At 41.2% G+C, this 21,787-nt stretch overlaps 1 protein-coding gene across 2 annotated transcripts; it reads right to left on the bottom strand.

Annotated features, from left to right (window-relative positions):
• Window positions 1-1,464: 1,464 nt before the first annotated feature.
• Window positions 1,465-21,492, bottom strand: slc7a1a (solute carrier family 7 member 1a). Of its 2 annotated transcripts, XM_084374614.1 has the most exons (14): window positions 21,353-21,492; window positions 16,530-16,582; window positions 12,124-12,393; window positions 11,845-12,027; window positions 11,575-11,733; window positions 11,215-11,392; window positions 10,563-10,696; window positions 9,048-9,270; window positions 7,711-7,847; window positions 6,883-6,985; window positions 6,175-6,380; window positions 5,889-6,040; window positions 5,686-5,794; window positions 1,465-4,859 (listed from the first exon to the last, which is right to left on the bottom strand). In XM_084374614.1, the coding sequence occupies exons 3-14, from the start codon at window positions 12,308-12,310 to the stop codon at window positions 4,675-4,677; spliced, it is 1,956 nt and encodes a 651-aa protein (XP_084230740.1). In that variant the 5' UTR covers window positions 12,311-12,393; window positions 16,530-16,582; window positions 21,353-21,492; the 3' UTR covers window positions 1,465-4,674. The 2 variants fall into 2 exon arrangements, with proteins under 2 accessions (XP_084230740.1, XP_084230741.1); XM_084374615.1 differs by lacking the exon at window positions 16,530-16,582 and having other exon boundaries at window positions 21,353-21,485.
• Window positions 21,493-21,787: the final 295 nt, after the last annotated feature.

Genomic DNA, 21,787 nt, shown 5'->3' with positions numbered 1-21,787 from the left:
TGTAACGCAATTCTTTCAACGCTTGGGGGATACAGTTATATGTGAGAAGCCAAGTTGTTTCCCACTGACTATAAGAAAAATGGTCGTTCCACACACATTTCAACCACGGAGTAATTTCCTTTGGCTGTAGAAATAATTCCTTATATATTATTAATACATTTAGGACTTCTAATATTTATTCAGTTGGGCTCCAATTCTTGTATGTCGTCTCTCAGAGTGGCATTTCATCAGCTGAAGATCTCCACCAGGGACAGCATTTGTTACCATTTGAGATTCTTTAAAAGTGACAGGAAAAACTTTAGATCTTCCACATAGCTGAGGAATTGAGCTTCATCATATTGTAAGATCGCAAGAAACATTATATTCCTGTCAATAGGATCATGTGAGGAGTGTAATAAAAGTCTTAAATCAGTAGATTTCTTCATGAACGGCCACAGAAGGAAGGAGTCTGCGTTTTCGAAAAGCTCATTTTATTTACAGGTGCGATGCATGAAACATACACTGATCTTAAACAAAAAGGGACAAAACAGGAGACAAGCGGACAACCAGACAAGCATAAACAATCAAGGCATTCTTGACTTGCAGGATCAAAAGGCTACATGCTTTATGAGTATTAAATTTAAAGTGTGTGGGACTTCTGTGTGATCGGGCACAAATTTTAAGATAATTCATGAATTGCTTTCAGTCCCTCGTTCTCAGTATCCCGGGGTCGGTCCTGATACTACCAGAAGGTGGCGCCAAAGTACAGAAATTTCACATCCCCACACACAATGACCTAAATGTGAAATATAAGGAGAAGAAAGCAAACAAACATGTCAAACAAATATTGAGAACTTCAACAGAGACCTAGAAGCTGTTTTAGGCAACAGTTGCATACCTGAAAATATACTGTACATAACACCTGAATGCAAAAATTAAACCCAAGGCCCACTTACTAGCTTCTTTGCGAGCTTTAAAGTTGCATCTAATGGTCTTCCTAAACAGATAACGTTTGTTCAGTTGTCAAGGAGATAGCGCTGTTGTCATTTAGCCACGGTAAGTGTGAAACTATGAACAGTTACACAAAGCTCCATAAAAAAGACCTGTTGATGTGACGACGAGTCATTGACAATTTTAAAAAGTTTTGTGTGTAAATGTAAAATGCTCCTGCTCCTCTTCGGCGAGGCAGCGTTGAGACCTGAACCACAGAGATGAATAACAGAAAGAGGATCCTTTGAAGAGTAACAGACTGAAACATACGGACATCTTTTGTGCTTTTTCAGCATTTACAGTCTTAAACACAAAGCAAACAACGGCCGAGAAAAAGGCAAACAAAAGAAAAAGGGGGGTCTGAGAACTTCATGTGATCACAGTAAAATGATGGTATACCACACTGGTGATGGATTTGAAACATCAAAAGCTGAATAATGTGACATTCATCGTGTAAAGGGAAGGTTTAGGTCAGGAGGGTTTTAAAGCATCAAAGAGGAAAGAAAGCTGCTTTTTATCTAAGTGGATATGTATACATATGGTATTTATACATGGTAAAAGCTGAGGTTTGCTATGACATGAGAGATAAAAACAAGTAAAAAGTACATCTTATGCCAGAAAATAGATTTTCATATACACATGAATCCCTTTGTATTGATTCAACAGGGAACCTGATGTAAATTTCATGCAGTAAAAAACAAATAACGGACATTCACAGGACAGTAAGATAAAACATGAATCACTTGTCAATTGTTGTTATGTTAAACTGTGCATAGATAGATTTCTTTGAAATAAACAGAATTATGGGAAATAGGATTTTTCACATTCTTTGACTATCTGTGAAATTTGTGATTTAACAACTTCTAAAAAGTAGATTTTTCTTTTTTTTCTTTTTTAAGTATAATTACCTCCTCGCGTGACAATTTAGCAGTATATTACCATGTTAAGCACACTGGAAAAGTCAGTCATGATTCATGAAAGCGATACTTGATGTTTAACGTGATGTCACACGTCATAAACTTACTGTGAAAGGTTGCATTACAGGAAGCCCACTGTGACCCCAAGGAACCTGTTTCTGTCACAGCCATGCCAATATCCTGTATTCATAGTTACATAACTGCATTTTGTTTTTTGTTAATAAGGCAATAACGGGTGAAGTAAGGTGAAGGCAGTGATTTTGCCAACCCTGAGTATAAAGTTTCAGTTGCACTGATCCTGTAAACACAATATAAGGAACAAAAGGTCTGACACAAACAGAGCAACATAAAATAAGCCTTTTCTCCAATTTACAAATAATTTACTGCAAGATATATAAACAAAATCTTATATACACAATCTTGATTATACATGATTCTATTTAAAGACAGCTATTTTTGTTTTAAAGGACTCCCAAAACTACAGTGAATGCACTTAAGGGTTAAAACTAATGGGAAAATGATATGACGTAACATAACTGCATTTAAAGGTGCAATATGTAAGAACTGGCCTCCTGTCAAATTAATTCTGGAGACAATTAGGGGTCAGCATGTCACCAGAATAACCGCTAGTTGCTGTTAACTGTAGCTGCCAGTAGCTTGTTAGCTCCTGCAGCTAGCGGTGCAGACCAGGAGCTCGAGCACAGGGGCTATGGGCCAGAATAGGCTGGGGCTAGCTGGTTAGCATGCTAACCTCAGTAGATATCTCCGCTACACAATACATAGACGCCATAATGTAAACTGTTATTTCCTCACTTTTTCGGGATAATTTTAGCTAGTTTTTTAATGTTTTCGACTAAAATTCTTAAATATTGCACCTTTAAACAATGAATAACCTTTTGTTCAAAGGAAAACACACCGGTTTTACACGTCAAAGTCTGTTTACAAGTCTTTGGGAGTACTACTGCATTCAAAATTTTGTATAAAGCCTTTTGTAGCCACAGAGGAAGCAGCGCATAGTCTGATAAATTGACTCAAGTGATGTCACCCGAGTCAGCTGAAGGCTAGAAGTTTAAAAATGAAAAAAAAAAGAAGGTATTTTTAATGGTACAAAAAGAAGTGAGATTACGAGTGTAACCCGCTCCTCGTCTCATCTCATCATTAGCTGCTACAAGCATCCACACCCAAAACTCGTGCCGAAATGTCAGCAGTTGAGTTGCATTGTGGGTAATGCAGGCGCCAGGTTGACAAGGAAGAGAAACACGTGGAATAAAAAAGACGATATCTCTGCTTCTGCTGCACTGATTCTTTTCGACAGACCATGATGTGGACAATTCTTCAGAGGCTTTTACTTAATTGTAAATATAAACTTGAATCAGATTCGTAATCTGAACAGCACGCCAGAAATGACCATGTTTAGGGAGCGAGTAATAAAATAACATTAATAAACATGAGAAAAGGCGTAAAATAAATTGAGAACAAATACATAACTCCAAATTGAACATTTTTAGAAAAAAAAAGTTGCCTGTATTATTTTTTTTGATAAGACTAACTAAATGTAACAAGCTACAGATGCAAAACAGACACAGCAGCCAGCACTGTGAAAATCCACTATGATCTACTGTTACATTACATTAACAGACATTCAGCAACTGTCAATGTTTTCACCTGTCAGGATTCACATACCAGATTTCCTATATTCACCAAGGGTATCAAATCCAAAAATATGAGTGTATCCTGACAACGGTCATTACACAATTTAAAATGTTCCTGGTAGGCTTTTAACCAAATAACTCCACAGAGTGAGGAACTATCCAACAGGAGATCATGTTCAATATTTTGTTACAGCAGTTTCTGCATCATAATTTGCAGCCAGATCCATCGCTTGTGATCATTCATGCCTGCTTCCTGCAAAGACGCCTGCATTCAAACTATACCATATGACCACAATAGGACGCCAGGCTTTCCCTTTTGCAAGAGAAAGCATGGTACCTCAGATGGTCTCAATGCAACCCTTTGGACTGTGAATTGGACTCACGGAGACTGTACGCTACAGCTCCCTGCCGGCCCACTTACACACGTGCACCCAGTGGCCCGACCACCCTTTTCTGCATGTGAGCAAGGGTAATTATATCATTGAGAAGCCAAGTGTGTGTTGTGCAAGCTCTCACTGGTCAGGGAGGACTGTTAGAGCAGCATGTCAACCTCAATTACATAAGAGTTGGCAGGTTTATGAGAATGCGTACCAACTGTTTCATCTGATACGGTGGATAGTCTTTAGATTTTAACGGAAAGAGAAGACATAAATGTACTGCTGTTGAACTTTCCCGGGTGAAAGCAGTTATCACATGTGCACATAGTCCTACTGCCAGCGATGTAACCCAGACACTCTCCAAAGAAGTAACTACGACCCATGAAGAGAAACAAAAGTTATGGTCTCCCGGTATCTCTGAACCTCCTTGAAACACTCATATGTTTCCCTCCCCCCTCGAACAGCCAAGCGATAACAAGTAGTTGAAACTCAAAGCCAAGCTAAAGGGGGTAACAAGCTTGTTACAAAATACTGAAATAACGTCAATTATGGCTTCAGAAATTCTGTTGTTCCACCGAGCGGCCAAAGAGGAAAGTCACAGATTTGTGAATTTGAGGTCAAAGGTTTTTTTTTATAAACTTTCCCCAAAAGGGAGTAGTGCCGGGGAGGGACTGGGAGTTGTCGGCTCAAAAATACTCTTACACAGATAGACTGGTGTCGGGGCAGGTTGAGATGTACGCAGCATTTTCTGATGCGATTTTACAAATCTCCATCGTCCTCTTCCCTGGCATCGATAGCGTAGTGCAGGAAGGCCTCCTTTTCTGGTGACATGGCCTCTGATTCTTGGACGCGCTTGAAGCCATTCATCTCTGTGTCTGGAGACGAGCGGGCCATAGCTGCCTCATTGCTGTGATGAAAGCCGTAGCCAAAGTAGATCACGAAACCTGAAAAAGCAGCACGAGACACAACGTCATTGTGAAACACTCTCACTAAAATGAGACTTTTAGCGTTTTAAAGTGTTTGGTTGTGTTGACCTAGTCTGTTGCTGGAGCTTGAGATAATCTTTGCGTCAGTTTGATTTCATATTTGGCTCAAACTCTATGTTTAAGTTCTGAGGTAATGCAAACTACATGCACAGCATCTTAAAAGCTCTCTTGGTTGTAGATTTGAATATTGTATAGTCAGCCTTTAAATGATTTAAAGGTGAAATATGTAACAATTTAAGTTGAAAACGTTCAAAAATTTACTAAAATTATCAATAGAATGTGATTTTTTTTGTTGTGGGTTTATATTTTTAAGGTGTACAATTCTTACATATTGCACCTTTAAACAATTTACATTAAATATTTTGCATTATATAATGCAATAACAGCCATATTGCATTTTGACATATTCTTAGCTGAATGTACCATCAAAGTTAAAGATGTATACTGTAGTTAAACACCTGGACATTACGGTAAACAAACATTGTGATTGGTTCTATTATCACAAAATGATGACATAATAAGGCTGCCTGAACCATCACTTTGTTGTGCTACTATTTCAAGCTACGAAAGCAAGTAAAGTGCCAGCTGTATGGAATTAGTCTGAGAGCATCAGCGGTGTAGTGGATGATGAGGAAATCAACCATCCTTTTAGCCAGAGACACTCAAGTGAAGGTCAAGTAAAAACCGTTTCCTTTTAAGGAATCAATAGAATTTCTGCAAATAGAAAGTCACTTTAAACCCTGGACTGAAACCATTTATGATGACAGAAATGGAGACTACCTACCTATAGCCATCCAGATAGAAAATCGTATCCAAGTGCCTCTGTCCAGCTGCATCATCAGGTAAACGTTGACAAACATACTGATCACTGGAATGAAGGGGAGCAGTGGAACCTGAAGGGACCAACATCACAGAAAGAAAAGCGATCTTTAATAAACTGCTTTAAATCCATACTACACAACACAGAGTGGGTTTCTGGAATCAAACCTTGAAGGAAAGTTTTGTCTTGCTCTCAGGTTGTCTCCAGATGATAAAGGTGAGGAGAAGACACGCCATGAAGATGACACAGAGGCCTATGACGCTCCAAACGGCAGTGCCTCCCTGCACTGCCAGTATACTGAACGCCAGGATCAACGCTCCTGCAGAAGTAGGTATGTTTTTATTTTATTTCATGTGTAACTCTGGAGAAATGCAACTTAACACAGACTACTGATCTCAATCCAATTTCTTTTTATCTATTGCGTTCTAATGCTGTATCAAAGTCATCACCTACCCATGATGGAGGCACATATGTTGACAGCGAAGCCCGACAGTGTGGATGGCTCAGGGTTGTCTGGGAACAAAAGGGTCTTGAAGCTGAACCTCTCCTCTATACCAGGCAAGATGCCCATACTGGGAGCACTAATGCCGTCGCTCAGCTCGACCTCCTCCTGGGTATTCGCCATCTGATACGCCAGACTGGGCTGCTCAGGTTGGTACCTGGCACAGTCAAATACACACATAAAGCCGTTTTACCACTTTAACTTCTTACTTTTTATTTGCATCAATTAAATTAGTTGGTAGTCCCAGTGGTAATCAAGTGATAAGGAGCGCATATTGCAACACTAGTGCACAATAAACCTCCTTATGAGTAATGTCAATCATACTGTAATGTCAGCTGGAGACACATTTTTGGCAAGAGTCAAAATTTTCCAGGTAGAGTATGAAACTGCTTTCAACATGGATGTCGGGCTGGGTTTCACTGCTTGCTAAAAAGAGATACAAAGATATGCAGCTGTAGGAAGGCGGTAATCGAACTATAGAGTGTTTGAGCCTCTGGACCAACGCCAACATGGACATTACTTTACTTCACTGACCACTTGCCAGTGTGAGTTCCACCTCGCATTCATGCATGGAGTTTTGACAGCTCATGAAAAACATTGACAGGCGCAAACCCAGTGTCCCTGGATTAACTCTATATACTGAAGTCCCCCCCACTGACCTGAGCACCAGGACACAGGCAGCCACTAACGTGTAGGCCAGCAGCGTCCCTATTGACATCAGATCCACCAGGTCCTTCAGGTCGAACAGAAATGCCATGATAGCTTTCAAAAAACAAACAAACAAAAAAAAGAGAGTTGGAAACTAAAAAATACATTGGTACATTTATCACTGTAATGAATTGAAAGGATCACAATGTGTTTTCAAGATCTCTCATCTTTCATTAACACTCTACTCGACCATGCAAGGGTCTACTTTTTTAAAAATTATTTCTACTCTATGGCTCTGTTTTCACCTCATCTACAATCTTTTTCCTAAACCTTAGTAGGCCACTTTGTTGACTTATCCTAACCAAGTAGTCTTGTCGCCTAAACCTAACCAAGTAGTTTTGTTGACTCAACCTAACTAGGTTGTTTTTTTTTACTCAACCTAACCAAGTAGTTTTGGATAGACCTTAACAAACTGCAACTGAAAATGGAAAATAATGACACAAAAATGAAAATAATGTCAACTTTCCTTTAAATATAAAAATAAACATGTACAGGTCACAATCATGTTTGTCATAGGTAGGACTCAAATCAAAACATATGCATTAAGTGGCAGCAGCAAGCGCATGAAGAAAAGGTTAGTAACTACATCCGCAACAATACACTCAAAAGAAATTTCAGTAGCAAATAATTTTTAAAATATACATGATTAAATGATCGCACATAAGGATTAAGCAACTCTTCCAATAATGACTCTTAATCCCCTTCTTCCCTCCCCTGTCCTCAAACACAGGCCTCTATTTTCCTCACCCTCCTTATTTTGCATTCCCTCTTCATCTTACCAGACATAACCCCGGCGGCCACAGTGGAGGTTATGGGGGATTTCCTCTCGCTGACGCGGGCCAGGAAGGAGAAGAGTAGGCCATCCCGAGCCATGGCAAAGATGATACGGGGTAGGGGAAACATGGAACCCAACAGACTGGGGGTTGGGAGGTGGGTGTGGAAGGAAACGTCAGATTGGGATGACAGTTGTAGGTGTAGAGTAAAGGAACAACAGGAAAGGAAGAATTGAGAGAGGTCAGTAGGTCAGAAAGGGGAAGAATTAGTGAAAGGAAGCAAATATAAGTTGCGGATTCGGGGCGGGGGAGCTTGCAACGGAACACACGTCCGGCGATATTCAAATGCCAGCATGCAAAATCCTCCTCTCCTACATGCTGTTACTCTGTTCCAATGTAAACCTCTTTGGCTACTTCAGCATGCAGTAATATTATATTGGGTCTTTTTAAGTTCAATAACAAACAAAGTCTAGCCACTGAGACATGCTAGAAGAATGACACAGTATGACCCGGACTACCTCAACCAATAACAAAGACACCTGCTTGTTTTGAATCATGCGTGTTAGTGTCTCACCTGCCACTGCGCCCGAGGTGAGGGTTGCAGTTAGCGGGGTTTTGGTGCAAGGGCTGATCTCGGCCATGAACTTGAAAAGCAGCCCATCGTCGGCCATAGCCCAGATCACACGCGGCATAGGGAACAAAGAACCCAGCAGGCTACCGGGGGGGAAGACCAGGATATATAGTATCCACATTTACACCCACAAGAATGCCGTGGAACATACATGAACAGAGACACCAGCTCGCATATACAGGCAACATCATACAGTACAATTACACAATATAATGTACACATTGTGCATTATATACATGGTAGAATAAGAGTGACATGCAGGAACAGGAAGCATACATCTGTATTAACCTGACCTTAAATATACCATGCAAACATTTTTAAATAAAGGATGCATATAATTCATAATTATTCATTATAATTATGCATCAAAGCAATAGGCATTCAGAATATGTGCAAAATTAAGTATGTATGTACTTATAAAACCATTAAAAACTGAATATAAATCAAAAAATGCAGCTGGACATGAGTTAGTGTTACATAATCACATACATACACTGAAGCTACAATATATTCTGAGCAGTGCTCTTATTTTTAGCGAAGGGATCAAGTGCCTTCCGAAGTTAAATATATACTCAGATGTTCACGCACGCACCGAGACACACAGAGAAATGTCTATGTGTGTGTGTGCATGTTTATCTGAGACAGAGAGCCACAGTACATGAGCATGCATTTAAAGCCAATGGCAGACTAATGCCGGTGCGTTACCGCTTACCTCGTAGACAGAGCACAAAGAGAGCCTACAGCTACAGCGTATTTGGCTCCTCCCCAGCCGACATAGTTAAAAGCCACAGGCAGCGGGCTGTTGCTGTCCAGCAGGTAGTACGGCATCATGAGGGTGAGGGCGGCAGAAACGCCAAAGTACGCCACGAAGCAGATGAGCAGCGAGGATACGATGCCGATAGGGATGGCCCTCTGGGGATTCTTCACCTCTTCACCTAGGGTGTGGGTAGTGAACAGGCACAGTTAAAGGGGAAACTGCTTTATTACTTTAGCTGAAATATCACATCATTATGAAGTCTTTCTGGCTTTGCTTTGTGATCTGAATAAATATGTCATTTGCGATAATATAGCTAAAAAAAGAAATGGGACACATCAGATCTCCACCTTCGACTGAGACCTCTGTATTGGCAATTTGACTGCAGGGTGCTGATGATGTAGTCAGCAGGTAACTGTAACAGTTCAACACACCATTCGATCTGTTATGGTCATTTTGGCTGAATTCAAGTAAACATGGAAAAATGGACAAACATGTATTTAGGACCAAAATTCCGGGTACATTGCAATCAAATTGAACAAGGAGCTTATTTTCTCTGTGCACCCAAAAGACTGAAACACCCAACTATTCAGCTGCAGGTGATTACGCAACAGAGCTCCTCAGGCAAACACTCACGTCCTGTTCTGCAGTGAAATCACACCATGATGATGGAGTGCGTAAAACACTGCCTGGATCCTTTCTTCGACACATCTATTCATGACAGGTGACAGCTACTGATTGGCCCTAGATTACTGGGAGGCTGGGGGTCATAAGCATGATAGTTGTGTGGATGTAAGTGTGTTTATTGTATGTGTGTGTGTGTGGTGTATTGAGGGGGAAGGGATGATGGCTTCACGCCAACTTAACTCTGGCTAGCCAGAATACACGAACACACACACAGATGATATAATATAATGGCTTTCAGCTGCCTAGGAGTGTGCGTGAGACAGACATGCCCCTACAAGCCAAACTCAAGCAATCACTCAGGGTTAACTTCATGCTAGCCAATTAGAATCCAGGAAAAAGAGAGGTGGGAAAAGCTAGGGGGCCAGGGAGCAGGCGAACCGGGAGAAACGCTCCAGCTATTACAGGACCCAGAGGAATTGAATGGATTAAATAGAACTACATGAAGACACACACCCATTCGCAGGTGTAGATCTGCACAATGGAGAAACCCTTATTTCATGATTTACGCCCCTAACCTACATTACAGTGCTTGACATTTAACCGAGAGCGAAATTAGGCCAAACACACAAAACTGCATCTTTTCTCTCTGCTCTGCCCCTCTTATGTAACACTCCTGGATGTTTAGACAGGCTTGGCATTGAAATGGTTCCAACTCCAGTTTCAGTTACACCAGCCCTCAGCCCCAACCCCCCGAAAGTGGAAACATACGCTTAGGCCAGTGGAAGAGATACGAGAAGTGGAACTAGAAAAGAACAGGGCCAACAGGGTCTTTCACCCACGACTGACCTGTGGTGGCGATGCAGTCGAATCCGACAAAGGCATAGAAGCAGGTAGCAGCTCCTGACAGGACGCCTGTGAAACCGAACGGCATGAAGCCGCCCACTCCCAAACGCTCTGTGGATGGCAGGATGTCTGTCACACTGAACAGCGACAAAAAATAAATAAATAAATAAATAAAATCAGCAGAAAATAAGCTACATTGGACACAGTCGTGGTTTTAAGGTATTAGTTAGCACAAGTTATACAAAATGTAGCAAGAAACTGAGACCCACAAGTCGGAACATGTAGATCAGGGGCCTCATTACAGAAACTTCTTCTGTCTGACATCGTATTAATCTCAGTTTAGGATAAAATTTAGGACCGATTTTAATGTGTTGGAGAAGCCTGTTGTACCCCTTTTCCACTGGTCAGTGACAATTGAAGTGAGACAGCTGTTGTCATGGGTACAGGCACGACAGGACGAGTGCCAATTTAAATATTAAATTATCAAAAGAGTGTCCGAATTGCTCCTGTAATAGGAATATAAAGGATTTTCCTATCTTTGAAGCTTAAGATAGTTAAGAAATGTTTCTGTACTGGGGCCCCTGATCAAGTGTAACAGGATGTTTCACCGAATGTCCTCGACGTGTGAAGCGAATGTGCACGTCCATGTTCTTACTTGACGCTGGAGTTACTGGTGTGATTAGGATGCAGGATCTCTTCAGGGTCCAGCTGCCAGTTCTTCAAAGTACCTTTAACCAGACCGGAGACCACCATGAACGACAAGACTAGGATGTTGATGCAGGTAAAAACCTTGTTCACCATCGCTGACTCTTTGACCCCAAATGCCAGCAGACCTTAGAAATGGAGAAGGCAAAGAAAAGAAAAGGAACAATTAAAGGCTGAGACTGGAGTGTTTTTGTACTGAAATCTATCAACTAACTATCTTTTGTGAATATATGCAGCAATGTCAACTATTACAAGTTCAAGAATGAGTGACTGCATACTGGCAAAGATAAAGCACGCTAAAGCACGTTACCTGTGAGAGTGATTATGATGAGAACAGCAAACATGTCAGGGTACTCTGCCAGTACACCGGGTGCCTTCATGGCCATGTTCTCTCTGCAGAACAGCTCTATGCGTTTCCCTACCAACTCGTCGAAGGTAGCACTCCATGCACGGGCCACACTGGAGGTACCTGCGACGGAGAAAAACCAGTTGAGGTCGATCTTGTGAGGTCTTCTCAAGCTTTATTCTATCCTCTTATCCTCTCACTCCGTTTCTCTCATAGTAGTTGAGTTATGTTTACCAATGATGTAGGAGAGGATGAGGTTCCATCCAGTGATGAAGGCCCAGAGTTCTCCTACAGTCACATAGGAGTAAAGATAAGCCGAGCCTGTCTTGGGAACTCGGGCTCCAAACTCAGCATAGCACAGACCAGCCAACACTGAGGCTAAGGCTGCTATCAGGAAAGACAGCACAATAGCTGGACCTGTGGGGGGGGAGGGGGGGCAATGCATCTCATACGATTAGAGGCTTTAAGATGTCTCAGGACGTCTTTTGATCGTTCACAGTAAGGTTAACTTACCTGAATTCTCTCGTGCAACGGCACCGGCTAACACGTAGACGCCAGCGCCCAGCGTGCTGCCCACGCCCAGGGCCACCAGGTCGAAAGTGTTGAGGCATCGGGACAGACGGGAGTCCTCCGTGTTACAGTCCACCACCTTCACCCTCAGCAACTGCTTCCCAAAACCCAGAAGGCTCCCCAGCACCATGGCCTCAGGGAGAGGAGGGGAGGGGTAGAACGTAGACTGGGGTCTCGAGGTCACAGAGGAGAGGGGGAGAGATCACACACAACCTATTGAGAGGTGAGGGAGAGAAAACGAAAGGGACGAGAGTAACTTGTAGTTGTCAGCTCTGTCTAGTGTACTAAAACCTGTGATAGAATCGTTCATAAAGCAATTAGCTAATAAGTTGTAGTTATACACATGAACACCATGTCACTACAACTGATTCAGTATTATTTTCAAAATAAATTCACAGCCAAAGTAGCCTGTACAGTGTGTCATTTCTGTGTGAAAGTACACAGAGGCCACATTCAAAATGACATCAACAAACACTGGTCGCACAGCGGCGGAGTGTTCCACGCTGGGTTAAAGGGGTTCACTTGTGCTTGACAAAACTTGTTGTAAGTAGAACAGTGTTTTCTGGGGAGTTACATAATGCAGCCCAAATCCACAATGTGTGACTTCCAGCCAAAAAACCAGGGGCCTATAGGGATAATCCATCTTATTGCTGGATACGTCGCAGACATATGTTACATAACACAACGAATCTCACAGGAGAGGACGCAGAGCTCTTTAACAGACTGTTCGACAAGAAACAGAATCCCGACTCATGGCACAGAAACACTTTCTTGAAACTATGCCATTGAGTCTCATCATCACATTGCGTTACTCCTACACATAGCAGAAGGAACAAAACCAACAGTATTCAGACTGTTCTGTTATGAGCTCCCTCTGGGTCTTGCAGTACAAATGAGGACAATCCACCATTCTCTGGGGCTGAAGTAAAATAAATAATAGACAGCAAAAAAGATACCTAATCGGCCAAAGTAGACAGAAAAAGCAGGTCTTATGTAATGTAATATTACATTTTTCTTTAATTACTAAAAGTAATTTAAACATTTCAAACTGAGGTTTATCTTGTAAGGTAGAAGCAGAATTTGAAGGTAGCTCCAAAAATATATGAGGCAGCATAACTGCGAACTGCTCACTGTACTCTTTGCTGTAGCTGTCCGTAGTGTAGCAGTGGCCTTACTAGCTATTAGTTGGCCTCTCGGTTGAAACAACTGGGGACCAGACTGGTACTGAACACAGCCGCAGAGACGACGGAGGTGAGTCTGACGACAGATGATACAGTACGCAGGTGATTTACAATAGCTCGGACCAAGACTATAGGACTCCTCGTGACTCAGGGAGTCGGACATCGTCAGCATGTTAAAACAGCGCGTTGAACTGGAATATTTTCACATCTTACTTAATTAAGGATTTATTTCAACCAAACCAGAGTTGATTGTGGAGAGACAAACTGAGACTGTTTTGGTTAGTTTTATTCAGTTTATGTCGAATTTCAATGAAATGTGTTTTACGATGAGGTTATGAGGCGCGAGTGGTGTAGGGATGACATATTTTTGTAGGCTTGCCCGGAAGTTAGCATCGCCTTAGTTCCCTCCAAAAAAAGCCCATATGGTTTTTAAATTGGATTTTGAACACAAGTTTATGATTTATGAAGTAAAAAGCTAATGTTAGGCTATAAACATGCTACACTGCGGTTGTATGACATCAATGTCACCAACACTAAGCGTCTTACTACACTGTAGTACACACCAACTAAAAATGTTTTAATGTATAAGTTGTAAAGTTGGTTTTAGGAGTATTTCCTTTCTTGACATTTTGCGAGTTTATTTTGTTTACTAATTAGACTAACTAGCTAACTTGCCGCTCGCAAACATATCCCAGCTTAAAGTACAGGGGATGTACAAGCACCTCTTGAGGTACAAAGTGGTATTACAAGACAGGATGAGGTTAGCTGGTTAGCATGCTAACTTCAGTAGACATCTCTGCAACACAATACATCTATGTCTTTGACATAATAACATGTTACTTTCTGACTTTAGGCACACATATACTGATATTGAAATAGAAGTGTGTGGTCATAGAAATACTTAAAAGAGAGGAAAGGAAGGAACGAGCAGCCAATGCAGTCTGGAGGCCAAAAGCAGCTGTAAGTGGTAGCTGAGAGGATTCTCAGTGTCAGTAGCCTGTCCAACAACTTATGCACATTCCCCAGTGCTGAGCTCACATACTGAGCAGTAATACTTGATATTTGGAAAGAGAAAAATACACAGGGCAGACAGAGGAGTGGAAAGGGGGGGAAAAAAAGAAGGGAGGGGGTATAAACAATGTGCTGCAGCAAAGTTAAGTAGTGCCGGTCTGGAAGAAGTCCAGTGGTATGTCCCATAGAAGAGAGACTGGGATGTGTTTTGCAGCAGGATAACACCGTGACCCATTTCCAGATAATGGAACCCGTCCAGAGCCCACTGACATGAGGACGTAAACCCAGAAAGATCATGTGGACATTGCAACAGCCATGTCACACCTCATGGAAACTTCCACGTGAGGGTAAGCTAAGGTAACGACCTTGTAGGTTGGTCAATCCAGAAAAAAAACAGGCTCAGATACAACTTCCCAACCTGACCTATTAGATCACATGTGAAAAAATATAGTGGTCACATAAAGATCAGTCACTGAAAACACAGCACTTACAGGACTGTTGTATGGTATAGCCACAACCAGCAAGCAGACACATTAGCTTATGAGCTCATAAATAGCTTATAAAATGAAAATACTGAATATTAAAACAACAGATTCAATAACAAGCTTCAAAAAACCTCCCTGATACATTAAAAAAACAATTTATTTTATTAAAGAGATAGTTTTGCAGTATGGTTGTATGAGGTACATACAGTATTAACAGTCATTTTTGGCATTACCTACAGTAGATGGCGGTCGGCAGGCCCCCAGTTTGGTGAATCAGCAGGAGTGATGGTGTAGGAAGCTAAGCAGTGTACTGTAGTCGATGGAGGCAGCATGTTTCAACTTAAAATAGTCAAAATTAGTTTAAGTGTATCTTATAATATTTTCACAGCTATACCTTGCCATCAGACAGCTCTTTCTGATGTGAAACTGAAGGTGTAATATTTGTCGATGCTCTTTTTTAAAGGACACCAGACTCCTTTGAGAAAAAACAGTAATTTAACCTCCCATAATACAGGAGTTGCTGGTCTACTGTTTGTGTTGTTGTGGGACCTCTGTGTGTTAAGGGTTAGTTCGGGCTTACTGAAGTCCCACAATAACACAAACTTACAAACCGACCAAGACAGTGGTAGACCAGCAACTCCTGTGTTCTGCGAGGTAAAACGACTGGTTTTGTCAGAGGAGTCTGGTGGCTTTGGAAAGAGAAATAAAACTCTGTCAATTCCACTTCAAACTACCCCTTTAAGGAGCTGGACAACACAAGTTGGAAGACATTAAGTTCAGTCGCTCCCATTTGCAGCTGCTATTTAGTGTTGTAGAGGTCACTATTGTTTGCTCGGGGTCATTGATCTTGAATGGTGTAACATTACAGCAGGGAGGCTCGCTGGACGTTCTTTAGAAACGGTGTGGAAAGAATGACACAGGCGCAGGCACTTGTATTGCCCGTCATTAGGAGCCTTCTATGTGATAACGCCTTTTATTTAGAGCTGCAGCCACTGGTCAATTTATAGATCAGAGAAAATAATCGACATATTAAATCGACAATGAACAAGACTATACTTCAAAGTTGTTAATACAGCCTACATTTCACATAAAGAAAATGTGACTGCTGAGGAAGGGCAGACGTGCAGCAAATTAAGAGAACATTTCAAGATATTTCACTCATGTGTTAAAGAAAACAAAACAAAGGAAAACAGCTGTTACACAAATAATCCGTTAGATTACAGGATTGACTGCTGAGTCCGTGCCAAGATTATTACTCTACCCAGATAGCGGCTCGTGCCCCGCGCTACTTTAAAACCCTGGAAGTTCATTAAGAAAAGCTTAGAAAGAAAATACTACTCAAATATCCGCAGGTAATTGTAAAGTGCTTACCAGAACAAACACACACCCACACACACCCACACACACACACACACACACGCACACACACATATGCATGCATGCAAACACAGAAGAAAGTAGCCCATATGAACCACATGACCCCTCACTGACGTGGTTACACAGGTTGTGCAACTGCTGAGTCAAACCTGTCAATGCAAATTCATCAGACCCAATAATGACACCTTCACCGTGAGAAAATCGGACAGTTCAAACCAACCATATGTGTAAATGCTGCAAATCAATGTTTAAATGGCAGCAGGCTGTTCCTGCATGACTTCCATTGAGTACTCACTTGAAACCGTCTACAGGTCAGATGGGCTTCACCTGTCGATCTGTGAGGAAAGTCTGACAGATACAGGGGATTAAAAGACAGATTTGTTAACTATTCGTCAGGCTGCTGTGAAGACTGCAGAGCGTTTGACGGCCGCCGTTCTGAAATAGAATCTGGAGGAATCACATGGCTCGGCTATTCCAAGCGGCACAGACACACACACATGCACACACGAGCTCGGTCAAAATGTATTAGCATTAGCTAACTGTGAAAACCTTAAAACATCTATTTTTACAGTCATAACTCTGGATGCTTGTACACTCATATGATCACAGATGCAAACAGTCACAGTTACTCAGTTTATCTCGAAAAGCAGCAGCTTTATATAACAGAAATGTGCTGCAGCAAGACAAGCATGTGCACTGGTGTGAGTCATGCATGCAAGCGATGATTGAAGAAGTAAAGTAACTAACAGAGTACTAATACCACCCTGTTAAAGTAGTCAACTAAAAGTTAAAGTCCTGCATTAAAACCTTACTTTAATTTACATGTCAAAAAACGAATTACTAAGTAAACAAACTTCACTTTGCAGAAAAAGGGTGCGTTTTTAACTATTATATACGCTGTTTCTGGATTAAAATGACTGCTACATCCATTAAGGGACATTAATCCTTCAGTTTATTATGTATACACACATTATATTATATCATATACACAGTTTGACCTGATGAAGATCCACGTTGGATTTAAACATGGTCTTTTATTAAAATTGGCATGAAATAAGTGCACAGGCTTTCCCCTCCCTTGTCTTTGTTTTCATTTGCACACTAATAGCACATGGATAATTGTCAAGGGTTCCAAAGTGTAGTGTCAGAAAGCACAGTCTCTTCTTATCTGAGTGTACCGACAGGCACACACAGTACATGTACACGACCTGCTGTCAGTTTAAGAATGATTTGGCAGATGAGATGTGAAGAAAGCGAAGAAAGAGGAGGCAGTGCCAGTGTCACTGGAAGGGAGTGGGTGAACAGGAAGGGGGGTGTGATCCCGCACAACCAATGAAAGTAGACCGTGAAAGAGACACTGCTTGACATTTAGGAAGGCCTGGAGCCCTTTTCAATGGCACTACAAAGTAAAGTGATTTTTTTTAACGGCAGTAAATTGATGATGTGCATCGCCTAAAAACAGAATAAACAGTCGATGTAAAAAGAAATACTTCACAGAAGAAGGTCAGCAGAGTCGGCCTGACAGAGCTCCACTTTAAGAAGTGCACACAAGCAGCTTTGTTTCTCTGGCTGTTCCTCTCATCGATTTATGCTCCATTATGTTGGAGGAATGAAGAAAATATTTAATGTGCTGTATGTTGTTTGCACGGCACATTTTGTCCAGCTCGTGGCGGCGGGTTCACGGTGGAGAAAGAACGGCATGCAACAGCGAAGCGTTGACAGCTACTTGTTGACAATTCTCATCTGTTCCCTGCCCTATATGTGTCTGTGTAAACATGATGCCACACACTCATTTACCCTATGGACCATATATCAACATACCCAGCTAATTTACAACGGTTTTAGCTTTGCTTCTGCACATGTAAACTAAAGTGTTTTGAGGGTGGCAGATTTAAGCGAGCCCCACCGGGTCACCTTTAACTTGTCCTGCATGAGGATTTCAACAATGACTGTCAGTCAGTCTGTGGCAGAAGCAAAGGTTACTGTGCGACAAAGAACAACAAATATTGAAGTGGCAACAACATTCAACCAACATGACAGGGCATAAATTTTCCCTATTGAGCATTACCAGAAGAGTTAATTAGAACCTTAGTTTAGCATCTCTTGCGTCAGTAAAGTCAAACTTTTAGCTCATGACGAGGGACAAATGTCTGGCCAAGTGCCCTCCTTCTGTCTGAACTGACACCAGTCCTCCTCGTGCTTTTCCCCTGATGAAGACCAGAGAAATAATCACACACTCTAGAAAAAAAAAGATTGGCCATTTACCTCTTTTCTGTTCCACTACACAAATAGGTATGAACCACAAAGAGAAAACAAGGATGCTAAAACACTGGAGGCCCTTCACCGTTTAGGCAAACAATGTGGGACCCTACGATAATATAGAGGACAGCAGAAAACATTTACTGATATCTCTATTCTTTTTCTTTTTCTCTGCTGACTGTATGCTGATAATTTGGGTGGACTGAAGATCTGAGACATCCAATATATTAAAAGGAAATGTGCCAATCCTGCTAATCGACAGTATCATTAGGGATAGTAAATAATATTTTTTTTTAATAATAAAAAGTGACGAGTGACTTGAAAAAGCCTTATAGCTTGATAAAGTACAGTCCTGGATTGGTTTCTTGATTAATTCTGAAATGCCTAAATATTTGTTAAATCGCAATTATTTTGGGCAGGATGATCGTGACTTGAAATTTTCACATCATCCCATGTCCAACATATTATTTACACATTAAAAATACAGATATAGTTTTTAATCCATACATGATCCCCTGAGAGAATATTTACATTTTTACTTTACAGTTTGTCAATTAAAAAGCTGGTCCAGGGCATCACTGCCTGCTGAAAAACAATCTTGGAATCTCAACCTGTTTCTATTTCAGTGGATAATCACTTCCGTAAGCGTGAGTACACGTTGTGTGTGTGTGTGTGTGTGTGTGTGTGTGTGTGTGTATTGCTATTGCCCAACATCGTAATATGCTCCTGATCCATGTTTTGTACACACTGCCATCTATTTACTGCAGCAGCAGTCGCTTACATTATGCACACTGCTCTGACGAGTCAAAGTCAAAAACCACCAACTGCAACTTGTTTCACCGTAACGTTGAGTGGAAGCAAAAGCAACACACTTTTCGGAGAAAATACAAATTTATGCGGCTATTAAGCAAACAGGCAACCAAAGATTTAGGCCTAAAGCGAAGCAAAGAGGAAATACGAAGCCCTAGAATCTCAGTGAACCTCGAAACCCTCCACACACACCCTTCAGTACGTTTTGTATAGGCTACATATGTTCAGCTCTGCAGTCAGCAGCTTGCCCACAAGTGTCCCACTTTCACACCGGTGGCTAAAGTTAGACTGGCTGGAACTTGCCTGAACTCTTGCCATCAGGACCTGAAAGGTCATTCTTAAAGTGTGGTTACATTTGGGAATTTAGCCATAGTGTCACACTTTCAAAAAAAGATGACACAAAACATTTGTAATGCAGTGTCATTACTGTATTTTCCAAAGGTTTTTTTTTTTGTCCAAATGCCAAAATTTAATTTGAGCTACGATGATTCACACTACATTTTCTGACTGTTTTACTGAAACAGATTTACTGCAGTAGGTTTGACCTTTTTTTTTTACTGCCACTTTCAAACCGTTTCACAACACTTTAGCTAATAACTGGAGTTTATACAAGAGTGTTACCTGCAAAACCCAATAGTTAATTGGCTGTTAAAATGATGAGTTGTTAGCGGGGCTCCACAGTGTTTTGGTTTCATGCACCTAAAAATCATTCAAGTGCAATTTAAAGGGGCACTTTGTAGTTTTGGAGAATTTTAATATTTACAATATTAATGGGGTAACAACACAAACTCTGAAATATTCATTTTTTCCATAACTAAATAAACAAGCTGTTCTCAGAGGAAAATAAGGTCCCCGTACACTGTCTGAAGATGGAAAGGTGGCAGGGTCCGCCACATATAAACAAAGTAAAACAGTATGAAATTGTGTTGTCCTTTAAGATCAGTTTATTGAAGTGAAATGAAGAGTTATTTATTTAGTTTGTTTAGGCATAACAATAAACAATACAAATCAGTCAATGCAGATCTTTCTCTTCTGATTAAAATTTCTTCCCCAAAACTACAAAGTGCACCTTTAACATTTCATTAGTTGCACCTGAAATTGATCAGTTCTGATTTTTTTTTAAAAGAGTGGCCTATCTTATCTTTTTTTTTTTTTTAAACAAACACCAACACCGATTAGCCTATGAACATGTCATCTGTAAATGTATAACACCGCAGTAATATTTGAAGTTGATTTATTAATTTGAGTTGACAAGCACAACCTGTCAACCTGGACAATTTTAATTGTTTTTCTTAACAACTGAGGTTGTCACAATCTCTTCTTGTGAAAGAAAGAAAAAAACATTTATCTGCACCCGTATTCCTGTTTTTAATCACTAAGGTGTGTTAAAAAATGTAATTAAATTGTATAATTGGGCAATTTTACTTTCCTATGAGTGAAGACAGTACAATTCAACTCTGAAGGTGAGTTCTTAACACTTTTTTGCTTCATTGGATGTTTTTCTTTGTTGGCTTTCTCCTGTCTGTGACCACTTGCTGCTTTCACTCCAGTCCAGACAAGAGCCACCTTCCTGACATCACCCTCATTCTCAGCCCTCTGTGGACAGACTACACTGAGCAAAGCCTTAACAAAAAGTCTTAACACATTCCAGGAATTGCCCTTCTCACATTACACGACCATGCCTGCAGACAATGCCCTTTAATCAGACCCGTACATTTAGAATCAAGCCCAATGTTGAGTTGCATGTATAAGAAAATATGCAATGCAGTTGTGGGATTTCTTCCCCGAGCATGCTGCAGAAAACAGCAGCTCTTAGCAGCATGAAGCAGTTAAAAATGGGTTTGAGCGAAACGAGCATGTGCTTCACGGAATCGCGCAGCAACCAACTTTACGCACGGACACGCTTGTCCTTACAGCGCTCCGACTACAGTGTGTGTCACAGGAAAGTCTTCTATCAAGGAGTACAGACACTAACAAGTTAGTAACTATACCTTCAGTGAACATATACATGCATGTGGCTACGTAGCAGTTGTATGAGGAGTTCTTTACCTTGTATATCCTGCGAGAGCGCATGAAGCAGTGATCCAAGAGAAGTGATAATTTCCTCCAGAAGTCTTAAAAAAGTTAGAACCAAAACTGCGTCGAGGCACGGTGGTCGGCGGAGTTAAACGTCTCTTTCCATAGGTGGCAGGAAGAATTTAAGGTCTCGGGTTGCCGTTAGCGCGTTCAGATGGAGGAGGGGATACAGAGGCAAACAGCAGCCCCGCCCGCATTGCAGTTGTGCAACAGCAAGCACTGACCAGCTGCCACAAGTGGCAACTGGCTGAAATCAACAACAAATTAATACGTTTTTCTAATTCTGTCTGGACTGTTGCTAATAAGACGAGGTGAGAGAATCAGCAATTCTGAAGAACTTTCACAAGAAGTCGCACACTGAACCTCACTTTCTAGTCAAAAACAAACTGAACCCCAGAAACTTCCAAC

This window comes from Pagrus pagrus (genome assembly GCF_965226575.1).
Source record: "Pagrus pagrus genome assembly, chromosome: 14".
NCBI lineage: Eukaryota > Metazoa > Chordata > Actinopteri > Spariformes > Sparidae > Pagrus > Pagrus pagrus.
Note: the sequence above shows the minus strand (reverse complement) of the source record. Positions and strands in the feature narration are given on the sequence as shown.

Coding starts and splice junctions, on each gene's coding strand:
- slc7a1a (XM_084374614.1), bottom strand. CDS start 12,310: ATGGTGCTGGGGAGCCTTCTGGGTTTTGGGAAGCAGTTGCTGAGGGTG. Junction 7,848..9,047: donor CTTTGTGCTCTGTCTACGAG/GTAAGCGGTAAC, acceptor CCCAACCCCCAG/TCTGTTGGGTTCCATGTTTC. Junction 6,041..6,174: donor CATATGTGCCTCCATCATGG/GTAGGTGATGAC, acceptor CTACTTCTGCAG/GAGCGTTGATCCTGGCGTTC.